This window comes from Harmonia axyridis, chromosome 4 (assembly GCF_914767665.1).
Source record: "Harmonia axyridis chromosome 4, icHarAxyr1.1, whole genome shotgun sequence".
In the NCBI taxonomy this organism is placed as follows: Eukaryota; Metazoa; Arthropoda; class Insecta; order Coleoptera; family Coccinellidae; genus Harmonia; species Harmonia axyridis.
The window spans coordinates 26,543,887-26,558,267 of NC_059504.1; the positions used below are offsets into that span (position 1 = coordinate 26,543,887).

The window sequence follows — 14,381 nt, forward strand, 5'->3', positions numbered from 1 at the left end:
AGCAGTGGCGGCTGAACGTTGAAGCAACTGAGGCCGGGACTCGCATGTAAAAATCAATAAAATCCAAAATGTTTTATACATTATTTATTCAAATATAAAACGATTTTAAGTATTTTCCAGTCACCGAAATAAATTATCGAAGTTGAAAATATTGCCTTTTAAATTAAGCGCGCACTCCTTCCAACTATCCTAATTCAATTACCTTTCCAAGTCGAAAAAATATCCATGAATAACTCTACATTTATTTTACGGTTATATCAAAGATTTGAGTCTGTGCTGGAACCTCAGAAGACCATCGGATTAAATATAATGAAGAAACAAAATTAATTTGAATTTATAATTGAAAAGAAAGGAATTCCTAAAAATTTTATAGGAACAACAGACATTCAAGGAATGATCTACACAATTCAAGATATATCTTTACCATAAGTATTAATCATTAAAATCATATACAGGCTTAGGATAAAGTATGGAACCAAGTTTCATATCTTTTGAACAAAAAGGACAATATTTATGAAATTTTGCAGATAAATGTAATGGAACAAAATGCATCTGACGTGAAATTTTTTATTGACAATATACTTCCGGTTGAACCGGGAATACCCTCAACTTTTTTAAATTATATGGGACATTCTGTATATCTTTGCAGATGTTGAAAGAGCTTGGGATTTCGAATGCACACAAAGTGGGTTTAGTGGAAAATCTACAAAAAACGAGGAATAACTGTTACTTCTAGAATAACTGAATTATTTACTGCAGACTAATGAGAATAATGTTTTGAATAAAATTAAATGAAATGTACAAAATGCCCACCGTTCATCTCCTACCAAGTGAATTTTCCTTTCAACAAATTCTTGAGTCACTCTTTCCAAGACCTCTCCACGTATTAGTTCACATTTATCAATAATATCCCATATAATTTAAAAAAGTCGAGGGGATTTCCGGTTCAACTCAAAGAATATTATCAACGAAAAATTGTACATCAGATGCATTTTGAGCCATTGCACTTACCTGCAAAATTCAATAAATATTGTTCTTTTTATTCAAAAGATATTTATTTAATGGTTGTTCTAATATCAATATTTGATATTGATATTAGGTCTATGTTCTACACAGAGCCCTCAGCTGCCAAAACCAAATTTTCTTCAAGTGAATAACAATATCATATCAATTTAATATCAATACAGGTAAAATAAGACTGTTAGGGTTCTATTCGGGGCTTATTTCGACGTTTTGTATATTATTATTTTAATAATTTGTTGAAAAGATACCATTATCTCACATTTGGTATTCTATTCATTGGAAAAATATATATGTAACTGGAGTTTCATTGATAAATTTGAGTGGCTGAATATTTCAAATTCAAATATATTCATTCCAAATAACAAAATCGTTTTTTTTTATGGCCTTTATTTTATAGAGAATTCTTACGAAGATATATGTTTGTATTTCCAATCAATTGAATTATTTGGATTTATATTATTTTGTAATATGTTGCTATGAGCTATGGGAGCAAATGTTCAATTGTTGAAAGCAAATACAAAAGACCATCAAAAATAGACTACAGTTTCAATTGAAAAGGGCTTATCTGCAAAAAAAGCACATTTGAGATATTTGTCTTTGAAGACTTTCATTTCATCCATATAATATTTAATTGAATTAACATGAAAAGGGAATACATGACAATGCATGTTAATTCAATTTAATCTGTGCACAAATGAAAGTATTTTAAGTAAAATATCTCAAAAGTGAGTTTTTGCAGATAGGCCTGCCCTTCTCAATTGAACCGGCAGTATTGATAATAATGAATCGAATTGATTAATTCAGAAAGATACTTTTGAAGTAAAATTAATTAGGTATCAAAATAATTTTTGTTACTTGAAATCGAACTTATAAATTTTAATCTTATATTACATTTATATCATTAAATAAATGTTTCAAGTAACAAAAATTTCAATTTTAAGTAACAAAAATTTCAATTTCAAGTAACAAAAATTATTTTGATACCTAATTAATTTTACTTCAATAGTATATCTTTCTGAATTAGAATTAATCAATTCGATTCATTATTATCAATACTGCCGGTTCAATTGAGAGGGGCAGGCCTATCTGCAAAAACTCTTTGAATTATTTCCGAAAAACGTATTTTTTTATTAGTATTTCAGATTCAGTATAGGTATATTTTGTATCTATAGTAATCTAGTACTCGAACACTCATGTTTGAAGAATTTTGTATTTGGTTATTTTTATTGGGTTTCTTGTACAGAATGGGCAAATAAGCGAGGTAAGCGGCTATATCTCAGGATCCACTCATCGTAGAGAGTTGCGGTAAAAATTTTTACCACTAGAGTGTACAAGAAAACACACTGGAAATTGTTTTGAAGTTCATACCTTTACCGCTAGGGGGCGTAATAGCTATCGTCGAGTAGAAAAATGAATTTTACTCGAAAATGTTTCATATGAAGTTGAAGAAAAAACATCATCACTGTAATCCTTGAAAAATTCTCTATCTTTTTGAATATCACTTTCGATTTTACGACATCAAATAAGGGTAGGTGAAAGGGAGAAATCTGACTGATTGAAGTGCCCTGTACCTTCAGTTTGGCTCAACATTTTTGAGAAAATTAGATTTCTTCTGAAAGATAATATTTTGTTGATTGAGGACAAAATATACTCATGATGAAATTGTTTTTGCTGCTTTCGATAGGGGGCGCTAAGTCATAAGTTCATTGATTTGTTCATTTTACTCCGAAATTTCAAATGTAATGATAGGATTTTCTCAACAGAAACAGAAATTCCATCAAATTTGCATGAAAAAACCTGCAGGTCACAAAGCGATAGTTTCAGGCGTTCTGAAGTTATGGCCGAAAGAAGATATTCTTCAACTGATGCAATGCGAAAAACCAAATTGTGTCTTTAAGAGTTCTGTCAGAAACAGAAATCCCATCAAATTTGTATGAAAAACCCAAAAGGTCGCAAAGCGATAGCTTCAGGCGTTCTGGAGCAATGAGGGCATTTATGCACTTTACCTAAGAACTAACACAAGCACTAGAAAGTTGATCAACTTTTAACTAAGAACCAGGGGGGTGAAACCGCTAGTGCTAAATTCTTCTAAAACGCTTTTTGTTTGTTTTAGGCTTAAGAACTACTTAGAACATAAAAATAAAAGTTTTCTGTTAAGGGTGAAAAATAGGTCAATTGAACATGCTACCATCACAAAATTTTTAGGTATAATCATTAATGACAGCCTCAACTGGTATCAGCATATTGAATGTTTATGTAAAAAGTTGTCTTCTGTTTGTTATGCTCTTTATAGGTTAAAATCTATAACTAATGTGGAAATTTGCATAGCTTATTACAATGCTCAATTCAAGTCAAGGATAATTTATGGCCTTGTATTCTGGGGGACTTCTCACGCACTAAATCGAGTCTTTCTTCTTCAAAAGAGAGCATTACGACACATGGCTGGAGTTCCTATGAGAACATCATGTAGAGAGCTTTTCAGAAAATTCGGTGTTTTGCCAGTGGTATCTCAATTCATCTTGGAAATTGTAACATATGTGAAAACTAACAAGGTTCATTTCTGCGTATGAATTACAATCATACTTATTCAACAACACACTCTTCGCTACTAATCATACCACGTCACACTCTGGTGGGATATGAGAGGTCTCCCAGATATATGGGAATTAAGTTGTTCAATTCCCTTCCAAAGAACTATAGGGATATTGAAAGTGTACAAAATTTCAGAAGGGCAGTTAATGATTTCTTAATGTCTCAATGTTTCTATACCCTAACTGAATATTATGATTGTTGTAAGCATATCAGGTTAGGAAGTTGATATATTTAATATGTTTTAAATAATGGCTAGTATGTGAAATTTTTCCTTCTATTGTTGTTTTATTGACTTGTCCAATACGTATTTGTAATATGTCGCTATGGATGAATCATAGACCTTATATCACTTGATATTAGGTCTATGGGATGAATAAATTATTATTATTATTATTATTGGCAACAGATGTAACGTCACAAACACTCAGCATACACGGTATACATATCACGATGTAAAAATGTTATTTTCATAATAAGCCAATCAGCGTTCGAGTTTTCCAATATGATTTTATAACCAACAATAAATTATAAATAAATTGTGTTTGTTTTGTAATTCTTGTATGGCATAGACCTAATATCCAGGTCTATGTTGTATTGCAATGAACAGATAAAGTAGTTTTTATTGTCGCTTATTACATGTCCTGTTTTAGATTTCAGGTAAGGTCAGGTAATCCATGAGAAACTAAATTTAGAACATAATAAGACTGGGTTTCTCCTCATATTGTATTTCAATGTTCTAATATATCTGAAATCCTTACATGTGATTATAATAATCCTTCAAAACCAACTAGATTAAAGTTAAATTACGTTCCTGGGCCTTTACTGCAATACCAAATTTATCATCCTCATCATCTCTATGATTCCAAAACTTCCCCAAATGTTTCATGTATGGAAAATATGAATGATTCTAACAATTCACCAGGGGGGTGAAACCCCTAGTTCTAATATATTTACTGTTCTGTGATTCCCACCGTAAGCTCCCTAAGCGTTCGGCAAATCAAACCTTTCGCACCGTCTGCACTTTTCTGCGTTCGGTAAATGTCAACCGAATGCACCGGTGCTTAACCTTTCTCACCACCTAGGTAGACGGAGAAAAGGGTGCGAACTGTGGACCATAGATTACAATAATATTAACATAAAAATGAAGAAAAGAAGTACGACAAATTCTGTGGGATAGAAATTTTTGATTTCAAGAGGTTATATTCAACACAAATAAGTTTTATATTCAGGACAATACAAATGAAAATTGGAGGCTTCACAATAAGAAATAAATTTATTTTTATAGGGGAGACTAAGCCGGGCATTACAAATTTTTTATTCAATACAGAAAAATAATGCTCATTTCCTCTGAGGTTGGGTTCTCTGATCTCTACCAGGGAAGTTCCTCTGTGGAGGTGTTCTGATTCTCCTATCTTTTTTAGACCTATTTCTTACTACTTTGCTGTGGATGGCGCAAGACACACAGTAGTGCAACTTGGCATAAAGTTTGGGCAATGTGTATTGGTTATATACTGAAGCCTCGGTGATATCTCTGACAGCCGCAGCTTCGACGATATTCCTAATCACGAATTTTTTGATTGCCTTGTCTTTGGGGACGCATCTTGCACAGTTGGTGCAACAGACGGGCTTACAATTGATGCCTTTATTGATTATATTAATTTTCTCTTGAAATCCGGTATATCGTATTAAGCTTTGAATAAGATGCATAGAATCCCTGGTGTGTTTACTGATTCGATTTTGTTTCAGCCTTTTTGAGAGACCCACCTGTTGCTTTGGTGTGCTGCTTCACCAGAGTTCTGTAAGGTGACGCTCTTCAAAATTTTTCGAATTCCCGCTATCTGCCTGGTGCCGTTTAAAAAGGAAATACTGATTTTAGACACTGCAAACATTCACAATGAATTACAATTAAGTTCATATCGAATTTTTAATCAAATGAATGGATTATAATGACTGACCATAGAGTATATAATAATAATAATAATAATAATAATTGACTTTATTCCCACAATACAAGATCAATACAAATAATTTTACAAAGAAAAAAAAAATAACCTCGAAAATGTGAGAATAGGCGGAGTCCAGTGATGCACCTAAGTACATCTTCTGTTCAACTCAACCTAACTAAAACCTAACCTAACCTAACCTAAAATATTATTGTTCTATACTCAAAGTTCACGACAAGCGCGTAGAAATGGGGGGATACTGGGGGTAATTATACGGTGTTCCTCAATTGGAGATACAAATGAAAATGACAGATTTCCGGATCATTTTAGGAAAAAAAAGTCGTATAACATGAGTCCCCAAACATTTTGTTTTGAGATACATGTGTTGAAGTTTAAGTTTTTTCTCTTATAACCTTCCCTTCACAAGATATTTAATTTGAATTGGCCATAGATATTCCAGTTTAAAGTTTTCACCATGTGATATGCTAATTTTGAATGCAAATCTACAGGCTGATATTTTTTCTGGAAGGATGCCTGCTTCCTTCCTCCAAAACTATATTTTGGTGAATGGCTGTTAGTTCAGAAAAATGTAGAAAAAAAGTCGGGTCCAGTACTACACTTTTTGTTTTGTTATAGTTTTGTCGTATCTGCTATCGATTTCGAGAAAAAATCTCTAGTAATCCTCAGGAAAATCCAAATTATTATAAAGTTAGTAGCTAGTAAGCTCTAATGAATGAATTAATTATAAGTTTTGGTATTTATTTACCCAATCTGTAGCGAAGATTAGTAAATATTTGATAAACTGATACAAGCATCACAAAAGTACGACACACTAGAAACAACCTGTATATTGAAAGCAAAGCGTTTGTGGGCTCATATTCTTGAAACTTTTTTTTCTCAAAATTATCCAAGTAATTTCTCATTTTCCTTCGTAACTCTAATTTGGGAACACCCAGTATAAGGTAAGAACAAACCAAATTAGTTATAAAAACAATTATTTCGAGTAATTTGGTTCAAACTTCGTTATCAAACTTCTTTTTCTAACATTACAGATATGAGTAAAAGTTGTCGTCAGAATTTTTTTTTTCGATTTTCTTCCCCCAAGAATAAAAATATCTACGCCCTTGATTCACGAGAGTCGAGAATTGAGAGATATGTCAAATGTAAACGATGTATGCGCCATCTGAAACAGACCGCGATCCCTTGAAATCAAGTAGGTATAAATCTGAAAAATCTCCCGTTTTGTCTGAAAGTTTTACAGGTATAAGTAGACACACCAGGTTTTCTATGCATCTTAGGCATAGACCAACAAGAATTAGTTTATCTATGGTCTGTGGTAATACACTGACATATGACGTGCAAGATGAACCTAATCAGTCCAATCACAATTTAACTCAGCATCCTTTTAACCGAATGGTTTGTTTTTATTTCCTGAAAATGTATCATTAGAGATTTTATTTTTATGAAATTTAAAATCTAATCGAATATATACAATGGTTTCCTCGAAATTATCGTTTTTCGTTTTATTTATATTACTATTCGCATTCTGTAGTCCACATCAACACTCTCATGACGGTCATAACCATCACCATAACTCAGAAGAATTGCCCTCATTCAGATATTCACGAGCTGCGAACGAAAAATATTTTGAAGAACATCATGAGTATCACTCTTCACATTATAGGAAATCAGAAAGTGCTCTTGAGCTGAAAGACCTTTGGTTACATGCTATGGGATCGACATTGTTAATAAGTGCAGCCCCCTTTTTAATTTTGTTTTTAGTGCCACTGAATGACACAGAAAAACAGCAGCCACTTTTGAAAGTGTTGCTTGCATTTGCTGCTGGTGGATTATTAGGAGATGCATTTTTACATCTAATTCCACATGCAACTGGCAACCATGTTCATGAGCACCATTCCCATACTCATAAATCCCACGAAAATGATGAACATGTCCATGTTCATGATTTGTCTGTAGGATTATGGGTTCTTTCTGGAATTGTTACCTTCTTAATCATTGAAAAATTCATGAGGATTCTTAAAGGAGGTCATGGTCATTCACACTCAAAGCAAACAGATGTAAATAAGATCAAGAAAAAAAAGGAAGGCGGTAAGACAGAAAATGAATCGGTAACTGAACCTCTGATAACAAATTGTGATTCAAAACAAGAAAAAGATATCAAAGTTGCTGGATATTTAAATTTAGCTGCTGATTTTAGCCACAACTTTACTGATGGACTAGCCATTGGCTCATCTTATTTAGCAGGAAATACTATTGGGATTGTAACAACTATAACAATTTTACTACATGAAGTACCGCATGAAATAGGAGATTTTGCTATCTTGCTTCAATCTGGCGTGTCTAGAAGAAATGCTTTGTTATTACAATTGGTAACTGCTCTTGGAGCTCTCTGTGGCACAGCTATATCATTGTTAGCCCAGAATAGTGAAGGAGCAATGGCAGCATCTTGGATTTTACCCTTCACTGCTGGGGGTTTCATTTATATTGCTCTTGTATCTGTGATTCCTGAACTATTAGATGAAGAAAAACCTAGTTTTACACAGACTATTTTCCAAGTAATTGCATTATTATCAGGTATAGGATTGATGGTGATTATATCTGTTTTCGAATGAACATATGTTCCAAAAATTTTACATGCGACATTAAATAATGAAAAAAAAATTGTTGTCTTCATTACATATTTTTATATTCCTTTAATTTAGTAATTCACTGAATATCAGTTGCAGTGTTCAATTTTTGGATAAAAGTAATATATATATATAAGGTAATTAAATTGATATATCACATTCTTATAAGTAGAAGTATTTAATTGAATTAAATAATATGTAAAATCTATATTAAATTTTTATTTGTTTTCCAAGATTAATTTTATTTGCTCAAAACAGTAGTTTGCTTGTCCTATGGTCTCGTCATTTTTATTTTTTGTACCTGAAAAAATTTGAATTACGGCAATAGAATGTAAAAAATTTATTTTATGATCAATTCTGCTTCACCTAGTTTTAAAGCTTCCACACAATACTTCTCTGCTTGTTTGATGATACCTTGATGTAATAACACAAGTCCTAGATTTGCATGTAATACTCCTACATGCGTTTGATCATCAACTTTATGACCAATCTTTATACCCTTATTCAAATAATTTTCAGCATTTACCATATCCCCAGCTCTGAAACTTGTTATACCTAAATCATTTAAGAGAAGCATTGATTTTTCATTATGTGAACCCATTGTTTCTTCACATACTTCATATGCTCCTTTTAGAAAAGTTAAAGCTTTTTCAGTATCCCCTTTATCAAGAAGAAACTGAGCATACCAGTCTTGTATAACCCCAGAAAGTACTTGAGCATCAAGATTGTCTATTTTCTGTTCTTTAATTTTTTCAAGACACCACTGATAGCCTAATTCAGCTTTTTCCATTTCAGCTTTCAACTGAGCTATTCTAGCTAATTTTAGACTTATATGTATTACCTGAAAATTTGAAGAAAGATTTATTTATATATATATATATATTCCTATATATATATATATATATGTATTCATTCTTGTTTCGAAGTATATTAAAGATTAGAAATTTATTCTGTTGTTATTTGAATGCATGATATTTGTAAAAATAAAGATCAACTATATGATAAGAAGAGGAAACCTCAAATTCAGTATGTATTTGTGTGTGATTGTGTAATTTAAGTTGATGAAATTGTTGTATTTTAGGAACCCTGAAGAAGGAAAGAATTTTTCCAAAAGCTTGGCAAATGAATAAAGAGTGAAAACTGAATTCTTCGTTGGTCAAAATCCCTAACCCTCTACTGTTATTTAATAATACCGACCATAAAAAACCCAAACTATTATATATATAAATATATGAGACAGAAATGATCTTATCACTATACTTTTAAATCATTTTGTTGTACTCCTTTACTAAGTAAAATTTGCAGCACTGCCACAAATAGCTTTTCTGCCTTATCAAAAATTAGTTGTTCAAGCGCCAAGTTAGCCATTAAATCGAAACAATAGATAATTCCTTGTTCATTTTGCTGCTCCTGTGCAATTTTTAATGCAAGATGTAATAGTTGCTCGGCGGCATTATACTGTTCCTTCTTCATGCAGAGAACTGCTCTCTTCAATATCTTAATCAACTCAGATTCTTTCTCTTCATCTCCGGAAGTAAATCCAAGCCAAGTTAAAATATTTATACCCCATATTCCAAAGAATGCTGGTGGGCTTTCATAATATGACTTATTCTTGTTTTTGAAGGAAATAGATGAATACCTCAGAAATGCTTTTGTAATTTTTTTAGATTCAGCTCCATAATTACGAATGTATTGAAATTTAAGAGTCGCTGGAATCAATTTTATAATATATCGCAACATTTTTCAGTCAAATATCAGACTACCCTACAGACATAGACAAACTAATCTGACTAGAACTAGTTTATCTATGCCCCCTGCTAAGGACTAATGGTGGATTTATGCACCAGTCTAGGGATGGGCAATAAATATCGATATACCGATATTTTTCAGAAAATTTTCGATAAATATCGTCGATATTTTCAATTTCGATACTATCGATTGTCGATATTTTCAACCGATATATTTATATAGATTTCAGAGTATCAAATTCGATATTTTTTTATATTTCGCATTATGATTTCGACCTCACGAAACATATTATACTTTAGTTCCATTAGTCGAAAATCCTGATTTAGCGGACTATAAAATAAATATCGAATATTTTCGATATATGTAGCAGTTTTGAAATTCTACTCATCGGAAATAAAAAGTTTCGTCCTAATCTTGCTGAAAGCTCAAGAAAAAAAAGACATAATAAAATTGTAATAAAATTCAACGCCCATTGTTACATACCTTTCTTTCTGTACATAAACATCCTGAACCATTTAATGATTATTGTTGAAATTTCCTTTTACCTACCCCATATTAACCCATACAATCAGAAGCATTTTCATTTTTGGAATTCTACATATTGAAAATATGCAAAACTACTGAATATGATGTTTTCAACTGAATCTGGTTACGATGAATCTGGATTTTCGTCTAATGGAACTAGAGCATAATATGTTTCGTGTGGTCAAAATCATAATGCAAAATATTAAAAAATATCGAATTTGACACTTTCAAAAAAAATATCGAATATTTTCGATATGTAGAATTTCAGAACTGAAGTACCTACTTCATTTTGAAAATATTCTATAAAAATGGAAGTTAACTACAAAATGTGTTTTCAACTGAATCTGGTCACGATGAATCTAAATGCGACATATTGAAAATATCGAATTTGAAACTCTGAAATACCTAAATATCGAAATGTAGAATCCCAAAACTGAAATTCTGCATATTTTTGATGACAAAATATTTTATACGTGTATTATTACTGTATGAAATATAAAAAAAAATATCGAACAAACTACTAAAATTCTGGATTTTCGACTAATGGAAGTAGATCAAAATATGTTTCGTGTGGTCGAAATCATAATGCGAAATATTGAAAACTACTAAATATGTCGTTTTCAACTGAATCTCGTCATTCTCCTCTATGATAGAAAAACTTTATTGAATTCAACAAAATTTTCCCACGCTAAAATATTACAAAGTATTACAGCGATATATAGATATTTTTACCTCAACATATTTCGATACTGTCAGAATATATCGATAGTTTCCTGTCCCTTGCCCATCCCTACACCAGTCCTAAGAACTAAGAATTGACCATATTCACCGTCGCCATATTGTTGTGCAACAATACCAACTACCCAGTGTTCCCAACGAAGAAATATTGAGTTTGCTCGAAAAATTCCACAATATAAAGTTTATAAGTGAAGTTTATGTGTACCTTTTCTGGCTTCTACGCCAGATAGATAAGATAAGATAAGATAAGATATTTATTGGTGATTAATACAAATAATACATTGTTTTCACACGTCATTAAGGGTAATTTACAAACAGCAGTAAAATAGTATATTAAATCTCGGCTCCAGAACAATATTATGCTAAAATAAATAAATATATAATAGAAGTATAATATAAAATAAATAAATAAATAAATGCTATAAATAGTATATTAAATCTCAGCTCCCGAACAATATTAGGCTAAATCAGTTTCATCCAGAGTCATATTATAGATAGATAGGCTTGTTTGAGACAATATTTCGCAAAAATTTCACCTTTTGGAAATAAAAACATTAGTGAAAGGTGGTTTTATGAACGAATTAACTGTGGCCTAGTGTATAAATGAAGGCTTTGCTCCATTTTTGGAAATAGTCAGTGGGTGAATAATCCCTATGGCTGATAGTATTTTTGATATTAGCGGTATTTTTCTAGTAAACTCAATATTTCTCCGTTGGGAACACTGGGTAGTTGGTATTGTCGCACAACAATATGGCGACGGTGAATATGGTCAAATTGACCATATTCATCGCTAACAAATCAATGAGGACGTTTATGCAGTTTCCTAAGAACTAACAGTAGCAGGCCAACTGTTAACTAGAAATCAGGTAAAATATAGAAGTGCGCGGGCGCCGCATAGAATTTCAATATTAAATGTATTAAGAGTCGCTCAGCTCCTAAGCAAAATGGCGACGATCATAAGGATTGATAATCTTCAAAATTTGTGTGAAATATTAATAATCTGTCTAATCGTTTTGATATTGTGACCTTCAGTTAATCAAGATGATTTTTATTTTGGTTATAAGTATTCAGGTTTATATTATTCATGAGTTTTGTGCCATTTTGTACCTACATATCTTTCATTATAGTTATGATATGTGTAAGTAATTCTTGGAATTGAAACTAATAAACTCGCTATTTCAATTCATTCTAATAAACGTTTTGTTTCACGACTGCACGATCATACTCGGTCGCACATCGCTTTTAATAGGCCAGGATCGGGTTTTAATGTATCCTATCAAAATCAAAGAAAAAAATGTCGAAATGACAAGTAAAACATTGCGGCGCCATCAAGAAATAATTTCATTCAATTTGGTAGAATGTGATTGCATTCAAAAATTGACGAGTGCATGCTTTTAGACATCTTATCTACAATCTTCTGAAAAATCACGTGACACTGTCCATGGTTTCAACTGATGAGCGTTTTCACAAAGCAGAATTAATATTACCATATTAACCCGTTACCAGACGGGGGAACAAATTTAATGATTTACTAATTAATTCTATTCATTTAAAACAGAATTCCACAGGTAAAAAATAAATACAATTTTTTTCAAGAATTTATTCACGAAAAGGGAGTACACACTTGACAAAAATCCTCAACATTTTATAATTTTTTTGTTTGTTACAATGATAACCAAATTATATTACAATCTGTAAATCAAAGAACTTTTTTCCAAATAATGGAGATCCCATAGCTTCACAGGAACCTGAAAAAAGAAACAATTATTAAAACAAATCCAATAATACCGGGCACATTACAAATTGTAGAAAACATTCAGTTGGTAGTGCATGTTGAGGAATAATCATTAAGTCTCATTCCATGGTGAAAAAGTGTCATCATAAAAAATTTACAATTCTGCAAATATTATTCAGAACCATTTTACAGAGTACAAACTTATCCATGGCCAATTCTTTAAATTTGATATTAATTATGAAAATAATTTGAAGATCCAATAAATTCCTCAGAGTGAAAGACAACTCAAGTTATTGGGTAAAATGTCAAAGTATGATTTTATTCTTAGCCTGTATATTGAAATATAATTATATATAAGTACTGCAGAACACTATTAACCCCAATATATATATAGTAGAATCAGTTTATAAGGGTATATCGACTCGGTTTTCTTTTTCCTCCAAAAAATCGAGTCGATATATTCTTATGAACTGATTCTACCATATACCTAAGACTCTAAATTTGCTACTATATATATATACAAGAGTAATTTTTATCTATATTAAGAATTATTTCAAACAAGATGAATTAACGTACAATCTAAATACATGTGGTATACACATATACAAATTTCAATAGAAGAATTTGAAGAGCAGATCAACATGGCCAATACAGACGTTGCATGTAACAATAGATTCAAAATTGTAGAGAATTTCAATTTTAATTCATGAAGATGCAAGAATTTCCACTATTACAGTAAGTTTGCATCGATAGTATAGGTTGAATTAATTGTACTGCAATCTTAGACTGCGCCTTACATCGATAGACAAGGGCAGGTGGAATTACAGATATAATATTCCCTATTCGTAAAGACAATGCATGTAATGGCTCATACAGAACTCAACAAATAGGGATAACGAATATCTCAAACAGTAGAATTTTCTTGTGTACTTACATCTACTTGGACCTTGCACGCATCTTCCTGCGTTTTCGCTTCAACCTACGCATACGCTTCTTTCTCCACTAAAAAAGAAAAACTACATTGAATTATATGGAATCAAAGACAGAAAAATTCAGAGTTAGTTGAAGCAGAAAACATGGCCATACTATAAAAAAATCATAGAGTGAACACGAGGTTAATAAGAAACCAATCTTTAAGGTTGGATTTTATTTTCCATAATGATGAAGAAATGAGAATGTTTTCGAGAAAATATTAATACAATAAAAAAAATTTCAATGAAATCTCACCTTAGCTCTCATTTTACCACGAATTAACTCAGACGATGGTCTGAATAACTTGTGATTTCGACGAGTCTACAAAGCTAAAGACCCTCTGTTTAAAGTAAAGATGACATGTTGGATTTAGGAGGGGAGGAACATAGAGGATAAAGGATTCGTTGTCCTTAGTATTGATTGTTGATGAAAGCTATTTTTTAATTTCTTTTGATA

The 14,381-nt window shown here is 31.6% G+C and overlaps 3 protein-coding genes and 2 long non-coding RNA genes across 5 annotated transcripts; 2 read left to right on the forward strand and 3 right to left on the reverse strand.

Moving 5' to 3' along the window:
* Nucleotides 1–4,953: 4,953 nt before the first annotated feature.
* LOC123678640 (40S ribosomal protein S26-like) lies at nt 4,954–5,322 on the reverse strand. The gene has a single exon (XM_045615773.1). The coding sequence runs from the start codon at nt 5,320–5,322 to the stop codon at nt 4,954–4,956; it is 369 nt and encodes a 122-aa protein (XP_045471729.1).
* Nucleotides 5,323–6,880: 1,558 nt separating this feature from the next.
* LOC123677828 (protein catecholamines up) lies at nt 6,881–8,439 on the forward strand. The gene has a single exon (XM_045614553.1). The coding sequence runs from the start codon at nt 7,052–7,054 to the stop codon at nt 8,189–8,191; it is 1,140 nt and encodes a 379-aa protein (XP_045470509.1). The 5' UTR covers nt 6,881–7,051; the 3' UTR covers nt 8,192–8,439.
* On the reverse strand, nt 8,406–10,020 carry LOC123677827 (tetratricopeptide repeat protein 19 homolog, mitochondrial). Its single transcript, XM_045614552.1, has 3 exons — nt 9,467–10,020; nt 8,573–9,047; nt 8,406–8,507 (listed from the first exon to the last, which is right to left on the reverse strand). Exons 1-3 carry the CDS (start codon nt 9,944–9,946, stop codon nt 8,425–8,427), a joined length of 1,038 nt encoding a protein of 345 aa, XP_045470508.1. The 5' UTR covers nt 9,947–10,020; the 3' UTR covers nt 8,406–8,424.
* On the forward strand, nt 9,047–9,351 carry LOC123677829. The gene is made up of 2 exons (XR_006747141.1): nt 9,047–9,232; nt 9,288–9,351. It is a non-coding gene; the product is annotated as an uncharacterized LOC123677829 (long non-coding RNA).
* A 2,913-nt stretch (nt 10,021–12,933) lies between the features above and the next one.
* On the reverse strand, nt 12,934–14,331 carry LOC123678434. Its single transcript, XR_006747248.1, has 3 exons — nt 14,181–14,331; nt 13,888–13,955; nt 12,934–12,966 (listed from the first exon to the last, which is right to left on the reverse strand). It is a non-coding gene; the product is annotated as an uncharacterized LOC123678434 (long non-coding RNA).
* Between the last annotated feature and the right edge of the window lie 50 nt (nt 14,332–14,381).